Source organism: Rhinopithecus roxellana, chromosome 16, assembly GCF_007565055.1.
Source record: "Rhinopithecus roxellana isolate Shanxi Qingling chromosome 16, ASM756505v1, whole genome shotgun sequence".
Classification (NCBI taxonomy): Eukaryota; Metazoa; Chordata; class Mammalia; order Primates; family Cercopithecidae; genus Rhinopithecus; species Rhinopithecus roxellana.
In genome coordinates, this window is record NC_044564.1 from 57,042,970 (window position 1) to 57,068,377 (window position 25,408).

Consider the following 25,408-nt stretch of genomic DNA (forward strand, 5'->3'; position numbering starts at 1 on the left):
GAATGAACAATGTGATACTTGCTAATACCTGAGAAATATATTGGCCTGGAACTATACTCTAATACAGTAGCCACTAGTCACACATTAATTTATTTAAATTTACATTAATGAAAAGGAAATAAAATTTCAGTTACTTTGTTGCACTAGCCATATTTCAAGTGTATAGTCACCACATACAGCTCATAGCTAGTGTTTACAGATAGCTAGATAGTTTACAGATACAGAACATTTCCATCATTATTCAAAGTTTTATTGGACAAGTACCGGAGAATTGTTACCTCTACACTTAATGGCTCCAGATTGTCATACTGTTATTAGTTAGGTCTTATTCATTTTATGGTTTCTCTACCTCTTTTTCTTTCTTGTCTGCTATCACTTCTGTTTCCATCTTCTAATTTGCTGTTTCAATATTTCTAGTTTTTAACTAATTTTATCAGTTACCAAGTTTGTGACTGTGGCTGCCCATAGTCTTTCATTTCTTCTAGGATTTCTGATTCTAGATTGAAATATACATAGATAAAGTTTCAGATAAATGGAGATGTTTTGTAAATGGTTTCATGATCATTTTTGCATGAGTATTCTCTAAAGCAGTTTTTATATTCATACACATTGCTTTACCAGAAGTTGCAAATAAATGGAGATGTTTTGTAAATGGTTTCATGATCATTTTTGCATGAGTATTCTCTAGAGCAGTTTTTATATTCATACACATTGCTTTCCCAGTATGCTCTCTTAAAAATTAATTGATTCTACCTACAGTTTGCAGTCTGTGTTGGAAGATCTCCTGGTTGCTACTTCTGATGGACTTCTTCATCTTATTCACTGGGAAGGAATGACAAATGGAAGGAAAGCCATTAATCTTTGCACAGTACCCTTTTCAGTAGACCTGCAGTCATCTAGAGGTAGCTATACTTTCTATATGAGGTTGAACCAGTTGTTTTATGTTTGATATCTAGTTAGATATCTTCTATGGATGAACACTTCTTTGGAATTACTTATGCTAGGAGAGAGCTAGGGAGAGTATGAGAGGCGGGGTGAGAGAGGCATTTAGTAGGAAAGGACAGTTCAATTGTTTAGGGTTGTTAGGTCATTATTTTTACCCTTTTAAACTTAATAGGTTTTTCTGGCAAAAGGTGAGAGAGTAATATATTATATTCTTAATCCTATTTCATGTGCTTATGTTTTTCATCAGTAGGTTCATTCCTGGGCTTCACAGATGTACATATCAGAGACATGGAATACTGTGCCACACTTGATGGGTTTGCTGTTGTATTTAATGATGGTAAAGTTGGATTTATTACACCAGTGTCAAGTAGATTTACTGCAGAGGTATGGCTTATTTATTTTGAAGGGTTTTTTTGTTGTTGTTATTTTGTACTTATTTTATTCTTTGTTACCAAATTCTTCTGTTTTCATTATTCATACAAGATTTTAAGGGTGGTTAATTTTTTAATCAAATCAAACATACAAATAGTATAAGTAGACAAAATTCTGTTGGACGAGTTAAAGAAAAATGATGGGTCCTGTTCTCCTCCCTGCTCTCCTCATGCCTAATTTTCCACTTTTGGAGGCAACTACTTTTTATTCCTTTACTGGTTATTTGGTTTTTAATCTCCACTACCCTGAATATTTCCTTTAATTTTTAGTTTTTAGGCTGTGTTTATTGACTTCTTACTGTGGAGAGTGACAGTTTACTTCCCTTTTCCCTGCTTCCACCATACTTCCATTCTTCTCATGTCCCCATTATAATTATTGTGATTTTGATTAGGTTACTATTAATTGCTTATATTTTTATCAATATGTAAGCCCCATTAGTATCTAAACCATGTAGTACTGATGCAGAAGTTTTTGCTCCTTAGTTTAGGTAAAAGCAGGTTCTTGTCACACAGCCAGGAAAGATTAGGCATGCAGACATACTGAAAGGTGAGGAGAGCAGAATTTATTAAAAGAAAGCTCTCAGCAAAAAAAGAAGAGGTCCTGCTATAACAGGCTCCCACCTCACAGATTGATTACCAAGCCCCAACACACACACACACACACACACACACACACACACACACACACACACACACACACCAGCTGAAGAGCCCAGGGTCCTCCCTGCTGCACAAGGCGTGAACTTCCCGTGACCCCACCCCATTCTCCCAGTGCACTTGTGGGCACTATTCAGAAAGAATCAGTCAAGAAAGGGCAAACGGGCAGTTCTCCCTCTGCGTCACCAGTTTCATCTGGGACAAGAAGTCTCGTCTTTCAGCCTTCAGGCTCTTTTTGGGCTTGAAGATGGAGTTTGGCTGGGGACCCTTGGCTGTCTCCTGTCTCTGTCAGTATGTTATAATTATTTTTCCTTTACTGCAGATTTTTCCTCCTGCTAGGAATTAATGATGGCCTTGTTCTTTACATTTGCTTGATTTTTATGTACTTATCTCTTATTCAACCCAAATTGTCAGTTGTGTAAATAGCCTCCCAGCTTTTTCAAGCATATTAGCTATTTTGTTCATTTCATATACTGTTTTTTGAGATGGAATTTTGCTCTTGTCCAGTCTGGAGTGCAGTGACACGATCTCGGCTCACCACAACCTCCGCCTCTCGGGTTCAAGCGATTCTCCTGCCTCAGTCTCCCAAATTGCTAGGATTACAGGCATGTGCCACCACGCCCAGCTAATTTTGTATTTTTAGTAGAGACGGGGTTTCTCCACGTTGGTCAGGCTGGTCTTGAACTCCCGACCTCAGGTGATCCACCCACCTCAGCCTCTCAAAGTCCTGGGATTACAGACGTCAGCCATGGTACCTGGCCCATTTCATCTTTTTTTTTTTTTCCCCACCCTGAGGAACTATATCACTTAAGGATGGCTTACAGAAGAAATGAGCTTGCATAAAACATAAGAGTGTGTGTGTGTGTCTGTGTGTGTACACCTGTGCAGTGTATGTGTGGGTCTATAGGTATGTATCACATGTCCACATGCATGTTCATAGCCTCCATGCACATGTAAATATTTCGTCATAAAAACTTTCTGACTTTAATATTAGAAAAACTTACACTGGTTTTCTGAAGCCCAGTGTGATATCAGAGAGCCCTTTCTAAATATATACGTGTGTGTGTGTGTGTGTGTGTGTGTGTATATTTTTTTTTTTAGTTCTAGGCTGCATGTGCACAACATGCAGGTTTGTTACATACGTATACATGTGCCATGTTGGTGTGCTGCACCCATTAACTCGTCATTTACGTTAGGTATATCTCCTAATGCTATCCCTCCCCCCTACCCCACGACAGGCTCCAGTGTGCGATGTTCCCCTTCCTGTGTCCAAGTGTTCTCATTGTTCAATTCCCATCTATGAGTGAGAACATGCAGTGTTTGGTTTTCTTTCCTTGCGATAGTTTGCTCAGAATGATGGTTTCCAGCTTCATCCATGTCCCTACAAAGGACACGAACTCATCCTTTTTTTATGACTGCCTAGTGTTCCATGGTGTGTATGTGCCACATTTTCTTAATCCAGTCTATCGTTGATGGACATTTGGGTTGGTTCCAAGTCTTTGCTATTGTGAATAGTGTCGCAATAAACATACATGTACATGTGTCTTTATAGCAGCATGATTTATAATCCTTTGGGTATATCCCCAGTAATGGGATGGCTGGGTCAAATGGTATTTCTAGTTCTAGATCCTTGAGGAATCGCCACACTGTCTTCCAAAATGGTTGAACTAGTCTACAGTCCCACCAACAGTATAAAAGTGTTCCTGTTTCTCCACATCCTCTTCAGCACCTGTTGTTTCCTGACTTTTTAATGATTGCCATTCTAACTGGTGTGAGATAGTATCTTGTGGTTTTGATTTGCGTTTCTCTCATGGCCAGTGATGATGAGCATTTTTTCATGTGTCTGTTGGCTGCATAAATGTCTTCTTTTGAGAAGTGTCTGTTCATATCCTTCACCCACTTTTTGATGGGGTTGATTTTTTTCTTGTAAATTTGTTTAAGTTTTTGTAGATTCTGGATATTAGCCCTTTGTCAGATAGGTAGACTGTAAAAATTTTCTCCCATTCTATAGGTTGCCTGTTCACTCTGATGGTAGTTTCTTTTGCTGTGCAGAAGCTCTTTAGTTTAATTAGATCCCATTTGTCAATTCTGGCTTCTGTTGCCATTGCTGTTGGTGTTCTAGTCATGAAGTGCTTGCCCATGCCTATGTCCTGAATGGTATTACCTAGGTTTTCTTCTAGGGTTTTTATGGTTTTAGGTCTTACATTTAAGTGCTTAATCTATACTGAATTAATTTTTGTATAAGGTGTAAGGAAGGGATCTGGTTTCAGCTTTCTACATATGGCTAGGCAGTTTTCCAAGCACCATTTATTAAATAGGGAATCCTTTCCCTATTGCTTGTTTTTGTCAGATTTGTCAAAGATCAGATGGTTGTAGATGCATGGTATTATTTCTGACGGCTCTGTTCTGTTCCATTGGTCTATATCTCTGTTTTGGTACCAGTACCATGCTGCTTTGGTTACTGTAGCCTTGTAGTATAGTTTGAAGTCAGGTAGCATGATGCCTCCAGCTTTGTTCTTTTGACTTAGGATTGTCTTGGCAATGCGGGATCTTTTTTGGTTCCATATGAACTTTAAAGTAGTTTTTTCCAATTCTTTGAAGAAAGTCATCGGTAGCTTGGTGGGGATGGCATTGAACCTATAAATTACCTTGGTATGTAATTTTCATACCAAGTATGAAAAGTATGGCCATTTTCATAATATTGACTCTTCCTATCCATGAGCATGGAATGTCCTTCCATTTGTTTGTGTCCTCTTTTATTTCGTTGAGCAGTGGTTTGTAGTTCTCCTTGAAGAGGTCCTTCACATCCCTTGTAAGCTGGATTCCTAGGTATTTTATTCTTTGAAGCACTTGTGAATGGGAGTTCAGTCATGATTTGGCTCCCTCTTTGTCTGTTGTTGGTGTATAGCAATGCTTGTGATTTTTGCACATTGGTTTTGTATCCTGAGACTTTGCTTAAGTTGCTTATCAGCTTAAGGAGACTGTGGACTGAGACAATGGAGTTTTCTAAATATACAGTCATGTCATCTGCAAACAGGGACAGTTTGACTTCCTCTTTTCCTAATTGAATACCCTTTATTTCTTTCTTCTGCCTGATTGCCCTGGCCAGAACTTCCAACACTATGTTGAATAGGAGTAGTGAGAGAGGGCATCCCTGTTTTGTGCCAGTTTTCAAAGGGAATGCTTCCAGTTTTTGCCCATTCAGTATGGTATTGGCTGTGGGTTTGTCATAAATAGCTCTTATTATTTTGAGATATATCCCATCAATACCTACTTTATTGGGAGTTTTTAGCATGAAGGGCTGTTGAGTTTTGTCAAAGGCCTTTTCTGCATCTATTGAGATAATCATGCGGGTTTTGTCTTTGGTTCTGTTTATATGATGGATTACATTTATTGATTTGCATATGTTGAATCAGCCTTGCATTCCAGGGATGAAGCCAACATGATCATGGTGGTTAAGCTTTTTGATGTGCTGCTGGATTTGGTTTGCCAGTATTTTATTGAGGATTTTTGCATCGATGTTCATCAGGGATATTGGTCTAAAATTCTTTTTTTGTTGTATCTCTGCCAGGATCATGTATCAGGATGATGCTGGCCTCATAAAATGAGTTAAGGAGGATTCCCTCTTTTTCTATTGATTGGAATAGTTTCAGAAAGAATGGTACCAGCTCTTCTTTGTGCCTCTGGTAGAATTCGGCTGTGAATCTGTCTGGTCCTGGACTTTTTTTGGTTGGTAGGCTATTAATTATTGTCTCCATTTCAGAGCCTGCTATTGGTCTATTCAGAGATTCAACTTTTTCCTGGTTTAATCTTGGGAGTGTGTATGTGTCCAGGAATTTATCCATTTCTTCTAGATTCTCTAGTTTATTTGCATAGAGGTGTTTACAGTATTCTCTGATGGTTGTTTGTATTTCTGTGGGATTGGTGGTGATATCCCCTTTATCATTTTTTATTGCGTCTATTTGATTCTTCTCTCTTTTCTTCTTTATTAGTCTTGCTAGCGGTCTGTCACTTTTGTTGATTTTTTCAAAAAGCCAACTCCTGGATTCATTGATTTTTTGGAGGGATTTTGTGTCTCTATCTCCTTCAGTTCTGCTCTGATCTTAGTTATTTCTTGTCTTCTGCTAGCGTTTGAATGTGTTTGCTCTTGCTTCTCTAGTTCTTTTAGTTGTGATGTTAGGGTGTCAATTTTAGATCTTTCCAGCTTTCTCTTGTGGGCATTTAGTGCTGTAAATTTCCCTCTACACACTGCTTTAAATGTGTCCCAGAGATTCTGGTATGTTGTATCTTTGTTCTCATTGGTATCAAAGAACATCTCTATTTCTGCCTTCATTTCATTATGTACCCAGTAGTCATTCAGGAAAAGGTTGTTCAGTTTCCATGTAGTTGTGCAGTTTTGAGTGAGTTTCTTAATCCTGAGTTCTAGTTTGATTTCACTGTGGTCTGAGAGACGGTTTGTTATTGTTTCTGTTTTTTGTACATTTGCTGAGGAGTGCTTTACTAACAACTATGTGGTCAATTTTGGAATAAGTGTGATGTGTTGCTGAGAAGAATGTATATTCTGTTGATATGGGGTGGAGAGTTCTGTAGATGTCTATTAGGTCTGCTTGGTGCAGAGCTGAGTTCAATTCCTGGATATTCTTGTTAACCTTCTATCTTGATGATCTGTCTAATGTTGACAGTGGGGTGTTAAAGTCTGCCATTATTATTGTGTGGGAATCTAAGTCTCTTTGTAGGTCTCTAAGGACTTGCTTTATGAATCTGGGTGCTCCTGTATTGAGTGCATATATATTTAGGTTAGCTCTTCTTGTTGAATTGATCCCTTTACCATTATGTAATGGCCTTCTTTGTCTCTTTTGATCTTTCTTCGTTTAAAGTCTGTTTTATCAAAGACTAGGATTGCAACCCCTGCTTTTTTTTGTTTTCCATATGCTTGGTTGATCTTCCTCCATCCCTTTATTTTGAGCCTATGTGTGTGTCTGCACGTGAGATGGGTCTCCTGAATACAGCACAATGATGGGTGTTGACTCTTTTTCCAATTTGCCAGTCTGTGTCTTTTAATTGGAGCATTTAGCCTATTTATATTTCAGGTTAATATTGTTATATGTGAATTTGATCCTGTCATTATGATGTTAGCTAGTTATTTTGCTCGTTAGTTGATGCAGTTTATTCCTAGCATCAATGGTCTTTACAATTTGGTATGTTTTTGCAGTGGCTGGTACTGATTTTTCCTTTCCATGTTTAGTGCTTCCTTCAGGAGCTCTTGTAAGGCAGGCCTGGTGGTAACAAATCTCTCAGCATTTGTTTGTCTGTAAAGGATTTTATTTCTCCTTCACTTATGAAGCTTAGTTTGGCTGGATATGAAATTCTGGGTTGAAAATTCTTTTCTTTAAGAATGTTAAATATTGGCCCCCACTCTCTTTGACTTGTAGAATTTCTGCCGAGAGGTCCGCTGTTAGTCTGATGGTCTTCCCTTTGTGGGTAACCCGACCTTTCTTTCTGGTTACCCTTAACATTTTTTCCTTCGTTTCAACTTTGGTGAATCTGACAATTATGTGTCTTAGAGTTGCTCTTCTTGAGGAATATCTTCGTGGCTTCTCTGTATTTCCTGAATTTGAATGTTGGCCTGCCTTGCTAGGTTGGGGAAGTTCTCCTGGATAATACCCTGAAGAGTGTTTCTGAGCTTGGTTCTATTCTCCCCATCACTTTCAGATACACCAATCAGATGTAGATTTCATCTTTTCACATAGTCCCATATTTCCAGGTGGCTTTGTTCGCTTCTTTTTACTCTTTTTTCTCTAAAGTTCTCTTCTCACTCCAGTGTTCCTTGGAAAACAGTCCTGCATTCCTTTCTAGAGGATATATGCTTGGCTACCCAATATTCTGGGATTTGAGTTACAGAAGAGTTAGGCCAGAGAGTCCAAATTCAAGATGTGAGCCTTTATTTTCTATTCCTGTTTTCAGTGTGGTCCATACGCCTCTGGTGGAGGGGATAGGGGTGGGGGTGTTTTGTTTTGTTTTGTTTTTCTCCAAAGAAAAATAACCAGTTTTCTGTAGGAGTGGAGGCAGGGTATTTATTGGCTGCTCAGCTGTGGGGAAGTGCTCTGGGAGGACCTAGTTGCTTCTTTAAGTAGGTTTTGAACCACTTCTACAACATTTAGTTTAGTCTTTCAAAGACACCTGAATTCCCAAGCCTTTCGTGTACCCTACAATTTAGATGTTTCTCAGCGTTATTCCCTGCCAGTTAAGGATTTTACTCATTGGTATGCTTTCCAGCTTCTAAAATTTTCTAATGCCGCCTCCTCTCCTTTTATTTTTGTCTTTGCCGCTTTATGCTTTTTTAAACAAAAACTCTTTTCTCTTGTAGAAGTTACGGCTTTAGGAGTCCAAGAAGCTAAATATTTATATTCATCATATCTCTTTAACTGGAAAGGAATTTAAGTTTTTAATGGCCTTTTTTAATTGTCGTCATTCTGTTTGCTATCAACTTTAATATTCCTATCTAATATCTTCCGTTATCAACTTTATTCAGATAATAAAGTACTGAATAATGTATTTGTGATCACCTGTGTCAATATATAAATAAGAATAAAAATAAACTTTTGATGAATTAGAAAAAAATTTTTTTTTCCTATAAAGTGCATATATATTTGTAATTATCTTTGGGACTTAAATGTTTAGACTGGAAATAAAAATATTAGGGCTGAAAAAGTGATTGACTCTTTTCCAAGTACTTTAGAGTTAGTACAAAATAAATTCTCAGCATTTATTCGTATGTAAGTTAGGGATTCAAAAACTAATGAAAAGCAGATGGACATTACTAAATAAGGTATAGATAGAAAATACACATTACAAGAAAACAGTACGTATGTATTACTGGTAATAGGGAAATAACTAAATGACATTTAACAGATGTGTTAAAATATGATTATGTTAGTTCTCTGTGGAAACTCATTCAGTAGGACTAGATTATTAGAACAGAACCTCCTGAGGACTAAAAGAGCTGGAGAAAAAATATATTTTTTAATATGCTTGAAGGCCTTGGAGAGCAAACAAGACAGTAAAGAGCTGGCCAGACTAAGGGAGGCCAAAGCAACCCAGTGAGCTAAGCCCAATATTTAAGCCTACAATGAACATGAACAAACTAGGCTATATGCAACAGCACAGATAGATCTTATAGACACAGTAAGCAAAAGTAGCTAGACACAAAAGAATACACGCTGTGATTCCATTTTAGGTAAAAATTAAAGGGCAAATAACGTAGGCCGTTCAAAATTAGAGTATATATGGGTGCATGTTTAAGTGATGATTATTTAAAAGAAAGAAGGAAGTGATTACCATGTAAATCTGGATATTTTTTGTTGTAGGGGTGTGAGGATACAATGATTGGGAAGGGCACTATTGGGAGACTTTTGGGTACTGATGATTCTTGGCCTGAGTAGCAATTCCACAAGTGTTTGCTTTGTGATATTAATTGAGATGTACGTTTCATTTTCATGTATTCTTTATTATAATTCATGACAGAAAAGGTTAAAAAAAGTAATATTCTTCTTCCGTATAACTTGAAGAAAAAGCCAAAATTCTTATGGTGGCCTTCAAAGCCCTAAAAATCTGACCTCCTATTACCTCTCTTACCACATTTACTACTTTCCTTTCACAACCCATCCACTTCACTCTGTCCACACAGGCCTCTTTGCTGGTCTTTGAGCATGCCAGAAATGCTACTACAATAGAGCTTTTACACTTGCTTTATTTCTTTGAGGACTTTCCTCAAAAGGCATCCTTACAGGGAAACATGTTGAGTATTACACCCTTCCCCTGTACTCCCTCTTTACCACCATTGCTTAATTTTTTTGTATAGTATTTTTAACCTCGAATATACAATATACTTTTTTAACTTGTCTGTCTCTTGACTCAGATGTAAAGCAAGGATACAAGTAAAGATTTTGGTGTGCTAGTATAGCCTCAGCACCTAGAGCAGTGCCTAGTGAATCGTAACCACCTAGAAAATACTTATTGTAGGATTGAATTTCAATCTAAGCAGCAGTTCAAAAAACCAATTCTCACTGCTGTCTTTACCATTTGTGACATAAAATGTCCAGTTTTATTATTAAAATTAAAAGATAAAATTCCTACTAAAGCAAAGATTCCATGTTTAGATAGTAGATTATATAGCTGATTGTGGAATTAAATGAAATCTGTAGTATTCTAGTTCAAATAGTTGTGATTATATTGTATCTTTAGTGTTTACTATTGGGATCATCCAAAAATAAAGTGCTGTATTATAGTGTGCCACTTTTTGTGCTAACTGAACTAATGATTATGACATTTGCCTTGGAATTTGTCATCGAATGTCTGTGATTTGACAAATAAGAGCAAACAACTGAGCTGTATTTTTCTATATATGGAATTAAATAGCATATACGCTTACTAATAATGTCATTTATTTATTGAATGTTTGTTGAATGGTAGGCATTGTCCTAAATAGTTTACATATGTATCTTCATTTAATCTTTGAAACACCCTAAGAGGTAAATACAGATAAGAAAAATGAAGCTTAAAAAGATCAAATAATCATTTTGAGGAGTGAAGGTAGTCCTGAGCTGTCAGGGTTCCAGATACCATGCTATTAACCATTACATTATAAATAAGGGAATTGTAGAGAATAGTAAGCAATTTTGCTTCTAAAGAATAAACCAAACAGAATGTACTACTTTTCACTGACTGAGAAGTTAAATACTATGTGCTAAGTGATGAGAATAATTATAGTGAGCAAGTTAGATGCTGTTTCCGCTATCAAAGTGTTTACATTCTAACAAGAAAGTCATCTTTATTTGAGTTTGGGGATGAATTTCCATATTTTAGTGTTTTTTAAATAGATTAACTAGCACTGGACTAAGTATTTATTAGACCAATTCATGAGAAGTTTGAGGTTTTAAGGGAGACTATTTGGTAGTATTTTAAGGGAGACTATTGGGATAGTCCTGATGGGATATTTTCCTCTGCAGATGAAACCAAATAAAGCATTAGAAGTTGTGTGTTTATTGAAGGAGAATTATGTTGACTACAGTAAATTTGGAGAAACACTTTTTAAGCCTTAACTATTTTTCTTTATTATAGCAGCTTCATGGAGTTTGGCCACAAGATATTGTTGACGGAACGTGTGTAGCAGTAAATAACAAGTATCGACTAATGGCATTTGGCTGTGTGAGGTATAATTGATGTAGACTTTTGCATTTTTAAGAGTTGTTGCAAAAAATACTGTTTTTTTGTAAACATAAGATGTTCCTAACACACTTATAAACTGTATTATGCTATCATAATTTGTCAGTCAACTTTAATATGAAATGTAAAAGTGTTTTATTAGATTGAAACAAACAAAAGTAAAGGGCAGATTTTGGATATATATAAATATATATATAGAAAGAGAGAGAGACAGTCTCTCTCTGTTGCCCAGACTGGAATGCAAGGACGTGATCTTGGCTTACTGCATCCTCTGCCTCCTGAGTTCAAGTGATTCTCCTGCCTTAGCGTCCTGAGTAACTGGGACTGCAGGCATGCGCCACCACATCCGGCTAATTTTTGTATTTTTAGTAGAACGGGGTTTCACTATGTTGGTCAGGCTGGTCTCAAACTCCTGACCTCGTGATCCATCCGCCTCGGCCTCCCAAAGTGCTGTGAATTACAGGTATGAGCCACTGGGCCCAGCCCAGTTTTAAAAATAGATTTAAGAGGATTTAGACTTTTTATCTCTCCCTACATCATTTTGGCAAGTTGCATTTTTCCAGGAATTGGTTTCTTTCTTATACACATTCAAACTTATTGGCATAAAGTTTATAATACCCTTTTTATTTCACATTGTGAAACAAAAACTTACATACAAAGTAGTACGTAATCCAAATAGTCATAGTTTAATGTAATACAAATACCCATCTCTTCACAACTGGATCAGTAAATAAAACATTGCTGGACTACAGTCACAAACTGCCTCTGCTACTTCCTAGTCACAACTCTTATTCCCTCTTTGACTCACTTAGTAACCGGTCAACATTGTGAGATTCATCCATGTCATTTACCAGTAGTTGTAATCATTTTTTAAATTGGTTTATAAATAACGTTCCATTGTCTGAATATAGCATAATTTATCCACTTTGCTGTTGACATACATTTGCCTTATTTTTTTGGTTTCTGAAAAAGGAGACATTCTCTTGTATAAATGGAATATCTTTATCACATGAGATCATTAATGATAAATCCCTAATAGGATCTAATACCCAGTTTATATGCAAATTAACCCAGTTGCTACCAGCTAAATTTCTTCTATACCTCCTTTGTTCCAACCAGAATCAGTCAAGATTCATTAATTATATTTGGTTATTAATTCTCTTTAGTTACCTTTTACCTACAATAATCCTTACACCACTTTTCTTATTTTCATGGCATTGACTTTTTTTGAGTCTGAGTCATTTCTTTATAGAATATCCTGCATCCTAGATTTGCCTCATTGTTTCCTCATGATGGCATTTAACTAGTTTATCTGACACCTGTCATGACTGACCTGGAAGTTGGTTCTTGTTGAGCAATACAGTCAAGTGATTAGAAAGCCCACACATCAGGCATGGAAAAACATTTAGAGAAAATACACAGAGGCAAGCGTGCAGTTCCATTTCCTGCATTTGGGGCTAGCACAAGGCTGGGTGTTAGAATCCAGAAGAAGTACTCCTCCCTAGGCTATGGGCTTATAAGCTACATGATTCGTAAGTACTAGCCCTCCCCAGGATAATGAAGGTAGACTCTTGGCTTATAGCTTTTCAGCCACCTCAGTTTTCATCAGCTGGGAGACTACAAGCTCTCTTCTAGCATGCCCATGGGTTAGGGTTAAAGTTTTGTGATTCTAGCTGTGTGACATAACAAACCAGTGTCTTGCTAGTCCAGATCTGCCAACACTTACCAGGACTTAATTGCCTTGAACACTAGATGATAGCTGGTGTCCTTAGAGTTGTGTAAGAAGCCAGCTTCCTTTTAGGATGCCAGGTGGCAGCAGATCAGTATTTGAACAACCTTCCTGTTACCTAAATATTTAAAGGTATTACTAGATTCTGGTTACATTTTGTCATGGGTGATGATATATACTTCCTATAGTATCATTTAGTAATAATGTCAAGTTGTCTCAGTATTGATGCTGAATTTGATCACTTAGGCTGACAATAGCCATATCTCTCTTACAGAGATTTATTTGCTTTGGAGTTAGTAAGTCCTGTCTTTTTAATGAAAATATATTTTTCTGTTACATTGAGCTGGTGAGAAATGGAAGGAAAAGTAGTTGAAAGGATACAGGCACTATAGAACACCTAAAAGATTGTCAGACTTTTATAAGTAGTAACTTAGCACCTGCTTCTTATATTTAAAACATGGACTTCTCACTAGCATTTTAGAGCTCAGCAACCCAGGGTTAGCAGTTGACAGTTGTCAGATGCAAAGCAAAAACAAACACCTGCTACCCACTTAGTGCTGTCTCTCAGCAGGAGATGATCTATTTGGGTAGATAGTCTGGAAAGAAATCTTTTTCAGATATTTAGCTTCTGGGTATGATGGAATGACAGATCAGATTTTCCCTCCCACCTGATACAGTCAAGAAAATGGACAAAAATATGAAAGAGCTGTTTTGAATTCAAAACACGAACATAAGGTAACAAGGGATAGTGATTTCTGAAAGATGAGAAACAAAATTATCTCTCTGTAACTGCCCTTAGTTTTTATTATTTTGAGTGTTTGTAGGCTGCAGCACAGGATTGAGGAGATAGGTCCTGAGTTGAGATAAGCACATGGAAATCAGAGAATCTGGGAAAACCAGGGCAGCTAGAGTTCATAATTATAGACACCAAACCGGTGGCACAAAGAGCTTCAGAGAGCTGTAGAGAGTCCCTCTTGAATATTAAACTGAGACATGGAAGATATTAGAAAAAGACTGAAATTAAACTTCTAGAGGTGAAAACCATATGTCTGAGATGAAAAATACACTGTATGGAACTAACGACAGATGAGGCATTGCAGAAGAGACGATTAATGAACTTGAAAAGCATAGAAATTATCCAGAATGGTACACAGAAAGAAAAAAAAGAAAACAATAACAGAGTAAGCTGTGGGACAACTTTAAGGAGCCTACTGCTGCAGGTCTTTTAGTTAATCCCAGTTCTAATCCTTGAGAAGAGGTAGGACCTGGATGGAAATGGATCAAAGCTGCTGTGAAGAAACCATCTGATTTCTCCTTTCACAAAAAAAAAAAAACAGTCTGGCAGTCATAAACCAGTGTCATCTTACTATGTGCAAAAGCATTCTTGGATTAAAAAGTATCTTTAAGAACAACATTTGTTTCTTTTTCTCACTATGATAGTGTTGCATAAGTAATGTAAAGCAGGAGCCTCATTTTCAAATGCTGAATGTGCATTAAATTTTTGAACTGAGAATATACCATAAGCGGAAATGAGACTTTTCTATTATCATTGTAGTTCAATTTTGAAATGTAGCTTAGAAGTATTATAGAGATTTTACTTTTGGCTTCAGGCCCTTCATAAATTTGACCCTTGTAAAGATGTTTTAAATTAAGTAAATATATATACCATTTACACAAAAAGCATATATATTTTAAAACTAAAATCTTTATAAATTACCATCCAACGTAAGAACACATCACCAGTGCTGATGAAGCCTCCTGTTTACCCCTCTTCTTTGATACTCCCCTTTCTCCACCAGAGTATCACTAATCTGAAATTTGTATACATGAACTCTTCGTTGTATTTTTTACCACAAATATATTTACTATTAATACTATATATCTACTATATATATATCAAATATGTATGTTTATATTTGCTATGCTTTTACACACACACATATGTGTGTGTGTATATATATTTTATCTCTTAAATGTATATACTGTTGACCGTTGAACAGCCCAGGGGTTAGAGGTACCAACCCCCCAACACATTTGAAAATTTCCGTGTAACTTTTGACTCCCCAAAGACTTTTAAGTACTAATAACGTACTGTTGAAACCTTACTGACAATATAGTCAATTAACACATACTTTCCATGTTATATATACTAATATTATATATTGTATTCTTACAATAAAGTAAGCTAGAGAAAAGATTATTAAGAAAATTATAAGGAAGAAATAATGTACTTACTATTGATTAAGTGAAAGTGGATCATCCTAAAAGTCTTCATTCTCACTGTGTTCATGTTGAGTAGGCTTGAGGAGGAGGAGGAAAAGGAAGTATGTCAGGGGTGGCAGAGGCAGAAGAAAATACATGTATAAGTGGGCCTGTGCAGTTCAGATCCATGTTGTTCAAGGGTTAACGGTATCCGCTATCCATGTGGCTAAAGTTCATTCATTTTCAGTGCTGTATGGTATAGTATGATATTGCTACATCATATGTACTATAGCCAAATAAAAGTTCGTTTTTTTCCTCACGTTGCTAGATAGGCTATTTTCTTGTTTTTTTTTTTTTTTTTTGAGACCAAGTCTCGCTCTGTCACCCAGGCTAGAGTGCGTGGCATGATCTCAGCTCACTGCAAGCTCTTCCTCCCAGGTTCACACCATTCTCCTGCCTCAGCCTCCCGAGTAGCTGGGACTACAGGCACCTGCCACCACGCCTGGCTAATTTCTTGTATTTTTATAGAGACGGGGTTTCACCGTGTTAGCCAGGATGGTCTTGATCTCCTGACCTCGTGATCCGCCCACCTCGGCCTCCCAAAGTGCTGGGATTACAGGCATGAGCCACCACACCCAGCCGGCTATTTCCTTTTTTAAAAATTATACACAGTAGTACAATGGACATTGTACATATCTCTAGTAAACATTAGACAATAATTTCTGGGATATATCTGGAAGTGAAATTGCTAGATTAGCATATGCCTTTGTTCAAATTTATGAGATGATTGCAACTTATTGACAAAATGATTTTGTTCTAGTTTACACTCCCACCAGCAGAACATAAGAGTTATATAATGCTTTTTCTATTTGTATTTGTCTTTTTTCACTAAAAGTTTTTTGTTGTTGTTTCCACAGTGGTTCTGTGCAGGTCTATACAATAGATAACAGCACTGGAGCCATGCTGCTATCTCATAAATTAGAGCTAACAGCAAAACAGTATCCTGGTGAGTCTTTAAAAAAAAAAAAAAAAAAAAAAAAAAAAAACCATTTTTAATGTACTGGTAATGCTATGTGTAGCAGATGCTGATTTTAAGTTAAACAGTACATGTCATGCTATAGGTCAAGTATTGGGACTCTGGGTGTGTAAACTGGCTCAAGTCTGGAAATCAGTTGAGGGGCCGTGATTCTGTTTTGATAATTCAAATTAGTGTTTTGTCCATTCAACCTAGGAGTTTTCTGCTTGTGTAAATTAAGTAGGAATGCAATAGGCTTCCTATCAGTTTCACTTCCAGGAACACCGTGATTAATTAGCCAGTGCTGAGTTCTACACAAGTCAGACTATTTTGATTGCTGCTTTGCCTCTGCTGTCCATTATAGTAGCTACGCCCACCTTGCCTTTGATAATTGAGTGCCACTTGCCCCTGCTGCCTTGGGATCCAGTTATTCCCATTGTATTTAAATTTTGTAGTTGAGTGACTGAAGTTCCCACTGTTAGATCTGACATACAGAGAAGTGCAATTATAGGATTCTTCAAAGAATCCTATAGGTGCTGCCCTTACAAATCTGTTTTGCAAGGCATCAATCAAGGGTATATCTTTGGGACCCTCCCAGCTGGGATGAGTAGGTCTAAAGTGATTAATCCACTCCACCTTCTGAATCTTCCTAAGCCTTTGGATCCCTTCCTCTACATTAAACCAAGGGAGATCAGCCATTTCCAGCTCACTCACAGTGGGCCATCTTTTAATCCATATTTCAGCTATTAGAACCTTTTAACTCCCCGAGCTGCAGCTTTAAATGCATAGTCCCTACTTAGTGGGCCCAAATCAGTAAATTCACCCTGATCCAACTCTATTTTCCTTCCATCATTATCCCACACCCTTAATATCCATTCCCGTGCCTGTTCTCCAGATTTCTGTTTATATAAATTAGAAAACTTGAGCAGTTCCCATAGTGCATCTCCTCATGGGTCACACTCTCAACCTCACCTCTAGAGGCCTGCCAGGACTTTATTTATAGGTCTAGAAGCAAACAGGTGTTGAGGGTGGCTCCTGAGGAGAATCAACATTATCTTGCCTGGCAACTGCCTCGGGAGGGCATCACTGTTGCCTCAGGCAGCACAGGGTTTATCTCCTCAGACAAATGTGGAAGGGCTAATGGCAGCATGGGTCCGGGAGGGGATGTTGCCACTATTGGGGATGGGGAAAGCTGTTTCTTCTGGCAAAAAAAGGTTCACCAGAGTTTACAAACTCAGTGAATGTCGCTTCATCAGGGTCCTCCCACACATCCGTTTTCCAAGTTGCAGAGTCCCATTTTTTTCCAGTCAGTGCCCTCATTTTAACAGTAGACACCTGGTGATGCAGGTGTATGCACCTTTCGTTGCAGGTCAGTCACTCAAATGATAAGAGCTTGTCTCTGTGTTTCCACAATTTTAGCTCTTTCTCTATAGGAGATAGGACTCTCTTTCAGGGCAGTCTTAGCAGATTTGAGGCTCAGTGTCTGCTTCTGGGAGATAGAATCCCTGAGTTCATTTTCTTTCATCACTTTGTTCACTAAACTTAGGAGCAACCAACTAGCTTCATTATGTTCCTTGGTTCTTCACATATGGTCAAAGGTGTTATGTATAGAGTCACTAAACTCCTTGACTCTCACAAGCAATGAATCAGAAGTGCCAAATGCATTTATTTTGCATAATTCTCTAAACAGTTCACGTCAAGGACTGTCAGTGTTCTCCATACTATTACAAATAGAGTCGTTAGCATTTTGGGGTCTAATGATATTAGGCAGCCAATTCCAGAAACCCCAAAACCAATGAAGGAACTCAATCCTTAATATTCTGTTCCTCTAGAACCACTCCTGGTACCAATATCTGTATTAGTAAGGGTTCTCTAGAGGGACAGAACTAATAGAATAGATACATACATATTTATAAAGGGGAGTTTATTAAGTATTAACTCACATGATCACAAGGTACCACAGTAGTCCATCTGCAGGCTGAGGAGCAAGGAGAGCCAGTCCGAGTTCCAAAACTGAAGAACTTGGAGTCTGATGTTTGAGGGCAGGAAGCATCCAACACATGAGATATATGTAGACTGGGGGGCTAGGCCAGTCTGTATTTTCACATTTTTCTGCCTGCTTATATTCTCGCCGCACTGGCAGCTGATTAGATTGTGCCCACCCCGATTGAGGGTGAGTCCGCCTTTCCCAGCCCACTGACTCAAATGTTAATCTCCTTTGGCAACACCCTCACAGACACACCCAGGATTGATACTTTGTATCCTTCAATTCAGTCAAGTTGACACTCAGTGTTAACCATCACAATTAGGATCTTTAACTATTCATGTTGACTTAGTGTTACCCACTAATACCAGTATTTTTGCCCACCATATCTTTTACCAACTCATACCTTCTTCTTGAGACCATTTTTTGCCTGGAAAACCTCTCATACATCCTTTGGAATTTCTTTTAATGAAGTTTTTTGAAGGTAAACTCTACTTTGGCAGAGTCTGAAATGTACTTATTTTGCCCCATGTGATTTAATTATAGTTTAACTTGGTATGCTGTTTTGGATTGGCTATGCTGTTTTGGATTGGCAGTTATTTTCTTTTTATACATTGAAGAATTTGCTCTAGTATCATTAGATTTCCATTGCAGCTATTGGGAGGTCATCTGTCAAGTTGTCTTCTCCTTTCTGCCTTTTCACTGTGATGTGGAAGGTGAAGAAGTTTGTTTGTTTTTCAAATCCTGCTTGAGACCCAGGCTTGCTGGATGAAGATTTATGTCTTTGAACTATTTCTGGAAAATTCTCAACCAATCTTTCTAAATATTGCCTCTCCCCTAATCTCTTTTTCTGGAACTCAGATATATGTTATACTTTTTTCCATGTTTCTTAACCTAACTTTAAAATTTTTTATATTTTGTTTCTCTAGATTGCATTCTAGAAATTTTTTCTCCATCTGGGTTTGCTGATCCTCTCTAGTTATGCCTAATATATTGTTTGATCTGTCCATCAAGTTTTTAATTTGTTATTGTATTTTTTATTATTTAAAGGCTTATTTAGCTCTTTTTCCAATTTGTATGCATCCTGCTCCTTGAGTCTTCTCCTTTATTTCGTTGGCTATGAAAAGCAGTTATTTTATATTCTGTGTCTGTTAATCCCAAAATCTGAAGCCTTTCTGAGTCTGTTTCTGCCATGTCTTGATCCTTTGGGTTCTTGCTCATTTGTGTATGTATTTTAGGATTTTTGACTGAGAGCTCATTGCTTTCCTTGAAGCGTTTTTTTTGCGTTTTTTTGGTGTGTGTAACACTTTGAGAACTGGATAACATTTGAGTTTTTCCAGAGAGGATTTAAATGTCTTTGCTTCTGCTGGTCACTTGGGAGCACTACATCAGTCTCTAACCCTTTGCATTGTATTCTTTGTGTGAACCACATTACATTGTACAAATTACAAATCACAGTGAGGGTTTGTGGCTTCAGATTATCAAGGGAGTATTATTTTCCATTGAGTTCCACTGATGAAACATGAAAGTGTTTCTTGCTAATTCTTTACCTATATGGCAGAGGCTTTTTTCTCATTCTGTCTTATACCACGGATATAGTCCATTGTAGTCCCAGCTTTACATCGGTATCTTCTGTAAGATTACCTGCCTTAGGCAAGCTGTGAGCTTTATCTCCTGTTCCTAATATGCTATGAGTCATCAGAGGTAGAAGTCAGGGTCTCCAGGGTTTGGCAGAAAAATTCAGGGAACAAGCACTTTGTCTCAGTATTTTTGGTTGTTTTGAGGATTTAAGTATTCTATTCAACATCTTAGTTTTTTCAGTGTGGAAGTCATTCAGGGTGTCATTTGCTGTACTTCCAAAAATAGAAATTTGCTCTGTATGTTTTTTTTTAATCATCCTTACTGTGTAGCCTTTTTTAAGGTCTGCATATATTTTTTCCTAAAGACGGCTTTTACTGTAACCTTATCCCTGATTTACAGAAATTGATTTATACAAAGCCAAAGACTTTTAAGATTACACAGTTGTAAGTTAATCAAGCTAATAGTGGCTAGAAACAGCTTTCACTTCTTACAAATCACCTGTGCACTGAGTTTGTTCTGCTTAGATCAGGACAAAACTAATGGCCTTACTAATTTAAGTAGTCCTAAATGAGCAGGATTTATTTTTTGAAGCAGTCTTGCCTTTTTGCTCATTTAGATTTGAAAATATAGACTATATAGAGAAAAAAAAAGTACTTCAGAAGCAACTATTTATTTTTAACTCTTCTCACTATTTCCTAACAGACATTTGGAATAAAACAGGAGCTGTTAAATTGATGAGATGGTCTCCTGACAATAGTGTTGTAATAGTGACCTGGGAATATGGAGGCCTTTCTTTATGGAGTGTGTTTGGAGCACAGCTGATTTGTACGCTTGGAGGAGATTTTGCGTAAGTCAAAAAAGACAATTTTTAGATAAAATAACTCCATTATTTCTCACAATGCATGCATACCAAAACCTTGTGTCAGAACTTCCCTTTTTGCCTTGACTCTTAAAACAGTTTGCAAAGTTCATAATCTGTTCAGAATATATTGATTCTCTGAACACTCACTTTTTTAAAAAATTACATCTCATTCCATAAAAATGTGTTTATTTTTTGAACCCCTATTGTATATATGACAGCATGTTAGACACAAAGCAGAATCAGACATGAGGTTCAGTTCTGATGAAATGACCACACCTTTAAAAGCTGCATGACTCTGGCAAGAAGGCACTTGGACCTCGGAAAATGTGGCTGAGAGATTCATACAACTAGGTGTATTAACCCACAGTTTTGTATTTCATGCATTATTATGTATTTCTATTTTGAAGGAGCAAACTCCGTTTGATTTTTTTAAAAAACACACTAAATTTTATGTGCATTATGTGTAATTGGAAGGTTGTATTATATTTGGTTTCTGTTCTGTTTCAGTTACAGGTCTGATGGCACCAAAAAAGATCCCCTTAAGATCAACTCTATGGTAAGTACTTTCTATAAAAAATTGGCATGGTATTAAAAAAAACTTGGATTTTTCTTCCCTTTTTTCGGTCATTTTTATTTATTTAATTTTTTGAGACAGGGTCTTGTGCTATCACCCAGGCTGGAGAGCAGTAGCAGATCATAGCTCACTGCAGCCTCTCTAAGCGATCCTCCTGCCTCAAGCTTCCAAGTAGCTGAGACTACAGGCATGCCACTATCCACACCTGGTTAATTTTTTTGATTTTTAGTAGAGATGGAGTCTTGCCATGTTGCCCAGGCTGGCCTTTTTTTCACTCATGTTGATCTGACAAAATCACAAAACTATTTTGGTCTCAGCAGACTCTTCTTTATACAGTTCTTGCTTGATGAAAGTTGTCTCTTTTTTTAATTGGAAGGCTGCCTGGTTTTCAGTATTTGTGTTTTGTTTAGATGTGGCCAGCAAACCCCTGTCATCTCTATGATGATAATGACTGTTCAGATGAGGCCTTTTTTGTATGTGTCTTCTCATGGCCTGCTTGCTTTTAACATGAGGTGAAATGCTCATTGGGCATTTTTCCTGGAGGATATGCACTTGTGCATTACTTGAGGATATCTATATCTATATATCTATATATATGTATATAGTGCATTGAGCATATTTTTAAAACTTTACATAGATGTATGTAAAGAGAATTGTAGTCACTGTTGTAAACACTACAAGTTGAATATCCCTTAACCAAAGTGCTTGGAACCAGAAGTGTTTCAAATTTTGGAACTTTTTGGATTTTGGAATATTTGCAGATACATTTTGGGGATGGGACTCAAGTCTGAACACAGAATTTACTTATGTTTTATATATACCTTATGCACATAGAGTGAAGTTAATGTAATATATTTTTAATTTTGTGCATAAAACAAAATTTTGACTGTAGCTCATCACATGAAGTCAGGTGTGGAATTTTTTACTGTGGTGTCATATCAGCCCTCAAAAAGTTTCAGCTATTGGAGCATTTCAGATTTTTGGATTAGTGAGGCTCAATTTGTATTTTCATTTTTTACCTAGAGTTTCTGTAGAAAACAAAGAGATATAACCCCTGTCTTTACATAACAAGTTTTTCTTGCTGTAGCCCCTCTGCGTACCATCCTTTTTAAATTAGTGACTATGAGGCTTGTCGCTTCCCTTCTCTCTTGCTCCACAGAGGAAGACATTTTCCTGATCTTGAGTTTCTTGTAGAATTAAAACCACCATGGTTGCCTAAAATAGTGGTTCCCAACCTTTCACCACCGAGGACCCCTTCTGATGTCTTTGCCCACCTCCATAGTTTAAAATAAGTTTTTAGCCACACATTTTTATAAATGCCAGTCAGCCTTCTGAATGGCATGCAACAACCAGTGTTGTCTGTCTCACTAAGTTGATATTTCAGCCACAAACTAAGAGTCTAAGCATTTTAGTTAAAACTTATGCAGCTTTATCATAGGAAAACATAAACGTTCTATTAAACTTTTGAAATTTTGCAACAATTCGTGGCTACCCCTGCCCCTTTACCATTTTCTTGGCTTGAAGATGGAGAATCACTAATCTTTAAAAATACTCTCATGGAGTCTAGTTACAGAATATTAAAACTGAATAGTTCTGGAGGAATTTATTTGAAACTTCTCATTTTACAGAGGAAGAAACTTATATCCTGAGAAACCAGACAGCTTGGCCAAGGTAATATATACAAAAAGCCAAGCTATAATGAAAACTCTAGTGTCACAGCTTCCAATCCAATGTTTTTTGCTCCATACAAAACTGCATCTGTTGTAGGGGCTTCTTTGCCAGGCTTCTACTAGGTAACCTGGGGTGTTTTCTGTAAGGAATTTCTTTGTATTTGAGAGGCAGCTAAATTAAAGCAATGGAGAAGTTACAGAGCACAGTAGGTATTTTTAGGATTAAGACCCTGAAACTGGCATTAAGAATGATAGGTAATGTTTCCACTTCTGTAGATAGAGAGCAGTGATGGTGGTTTCCTCTGGAGTTAGTTAACAGGGAACTGAAGATGTGATTCTTATCTGTGTTATCACAGTTTCTCCAGCCTTCAGAAGTCATTAATAATGCTATCATTGGCTATTTCAGAATTTGAATAATTGAAACTAGAAAGGGATACAAAAGCCTTATTGCTCTGACTTTTTTTCTCCCTCTTCTCTCTAAGAGCTGGGGTGCAGAAGGCTATCACCTATGGGTAATCAGCGGATTTGGTTCTCAAAACACTGAAATTGAGTCTGACCTCAGGAGTGTAGTTAAACAGCCCAGCATCCTGTTATTTCAGTTTATTAAGAGTGTACTCACTGTAAACCCTTGTATGGTAAGTATATTTAAAACTCTGATTTTTTAGTGTCTTTTATGTTAGAAGTTCAGACCCTTCTTTATGACATATGTATGGTGTATACTTCTAAAATTGGCATATTATCTTCTTTTCTATGATTCTTGTGTTTCTTTTTAATTTATATTAAATTTATACCAAAATTTTATTTCTCAATGGGTTGTGTTTCTTTGGTCTTATTTTTTCAAAAGGATCATAAGCAATTTGACAGAAAGTGATGTTTATATATTTATTTAAATAATTTGAGTAATTTAGTCTTTATCTGAATAGCATTTCCCAAAGTGTGTTCCTCCAGGCACTACTTATGAGAGATATTAGTAGCAATTCCCCAGGATTTTTTAAAAGTTTTGTTTCCAGATAAGTGTCAAATAAAGGTAAAACAAAATTGTAGAGATTTATTTATTTTAGGACTCCAGAGTCTTAAATATGCTAACGTGCATCATGAAAATCCAGGAGGTGGTATATAAAAAACAGTGTCCCCCATGCTTATTTAACTGTGACTTTTTAAGAAACAGCTTGAAGAAAGTATGTCTGAGAACTTACTTTTAGAAACACCGCCCCAAACACTGCCTCTTGTATTTCTATCTGAAATAGTGTATACTAATAATATTATATATTGCTAATATACAGTAATGGTGTCTGTTACGTGTTAGAAATGCATATCTTAATACCTACCATCAATGGCTTTTTAATGGATATTTGGTACAACAAATTTCTAATTAAAATTTACAATACATCCAGAAAGAATGTGAAAATAACCTGAATCTCAGTTCCATTATTCCACTTGAAGATTAAGGATCCCCAGAAAAGGAGAGAACATTTCTCCCTCCCCTTCCCCATCCCAAATAATAATTTAAAAGCACCCTTGAGTTTTATGTCAAACCAGCATTTGGACTAAAATGGAAAGGCGATGAGGGTAGGTGCTGCTTTGTCTGATTTGAATAGTTAATGAGTCTACCCACCTTTGAGAACACTGACTTTCTAGTTGAAAACTCAGTCACTAAGATCACTATTCTTTCTAGTTATAACAGTGCATGAGATTATTGTGTAGTCTTTGTCCTCTCTGAAGAAAATCAACATCGAGATATATGTACATTTCCTATAATAAAAACTAAATCGATTTAGTTTTAGTTTTCTCCTACGTAATATTGAGTTGTTTCGATTTGCTTTCTTCCTTTGCCCTTTTGTTCCTCTTTCCCTCATTTAGAGTAACCAAGAGCAGGTGTTGCTTCAGGGCGAGGACCGCTTGTACTTGAACTGTGGAGAGGCTTCACAAACCCAGAATCCTAGGAGTTCTTCAACACACTCTGAGCATAAGCCCAGTCGAGAAAAGAGCCCATTTGCAGATGGAGGTTTAGAGTCTCAGGGATTAAGCACTTTACTTGGACATCGGCATTGGCACGTTGTACAGGTAAATCTTTAATTACTGATTACAAGAGACTTATTCTTTGGTAGGATATCACCTGGAACAGATTATTAAATATTTCATCTTTTAACTTCAGGCAACTGAGAATCCTTTTAACCATTTTGTCATGTCCCTCTTCTGCTTTTCTGTGTTCTTGTCCTCTTGTCTTCTCCCTCCTTTCTTTCCGTTTGGTGTAGAGTGTATCCCCACCTGCTTCAAGTCCATTAATAATCTCAAGAACTAGAAGTTTGTTTTGCCTTCTCATTGAGAACTATTTATTTTACTTTCAGCCTCTTTTTTGTATAAATTTAGCTCTATGGATTTGCACAGGCAAAACAAAGTGTAATAATCTCACGGAAAGTGGAACATCAACTAGTACTCTGTGCAGCTGACATTACAGTCCTAATGGGGCCATGTTGAGGTTAATCATGTGACTTTGGACCCTAATTGCAGACTTGTGATCAGTAGAGAGCTT

The 25,408-nt window shown here is 37.1% G+C and overlaps 1 protein-coding gene across 4 annotated transcripts in view; it reads left to right on the forward strand.

Moving 5' to 3' along the window:
- Window positions 1-25,408, forward strand: part of RIC1 (RIC1 homolog, RAB6A GEF complex partner 1) — a 149,234-nt gene that overhangs the window by 90,928 nt on the left and 32,898 nt on the right. For 3 of the 4 annotated variants that reach the window (XM_010365092.2, XM_030919989.1, XM_030919988.1), the window contains 8 exons: window positions 760-902; window positions 1,193-1,329; window positions 11,154-11,245; window positions 16,107-16,195; window positions 20,472-20,616; window positions 21,139-21,187; window positions 23,358-23,510; window positions 24,736-24,939. In XM_010365092.2, coding sequence (XP_010363394.1) covers window positions 760-902; window positions 1,193-1,329; window positions 11,154-11,245; window positions 16,107-16,195; window positions 20,472-20,616; window positions 21,139-21,187; window positions 23,358-23,510; window positions 24,736-24,939 — 1,012 coding nt within the window. The remainder of the gene's footprint in view (window positions 1-759; window positions 903-1,192; window positions 1,330-11,153; window positions 11,246-16,106; window positions 16,196-20,471; window positions 20,617-21,138; window positions 21,188-23,357; window positions 23,511-24,735; window positions 24,940-25,408) is intronic. The other variant, XM_010365093.2, reaches the window with a different exon arrangement.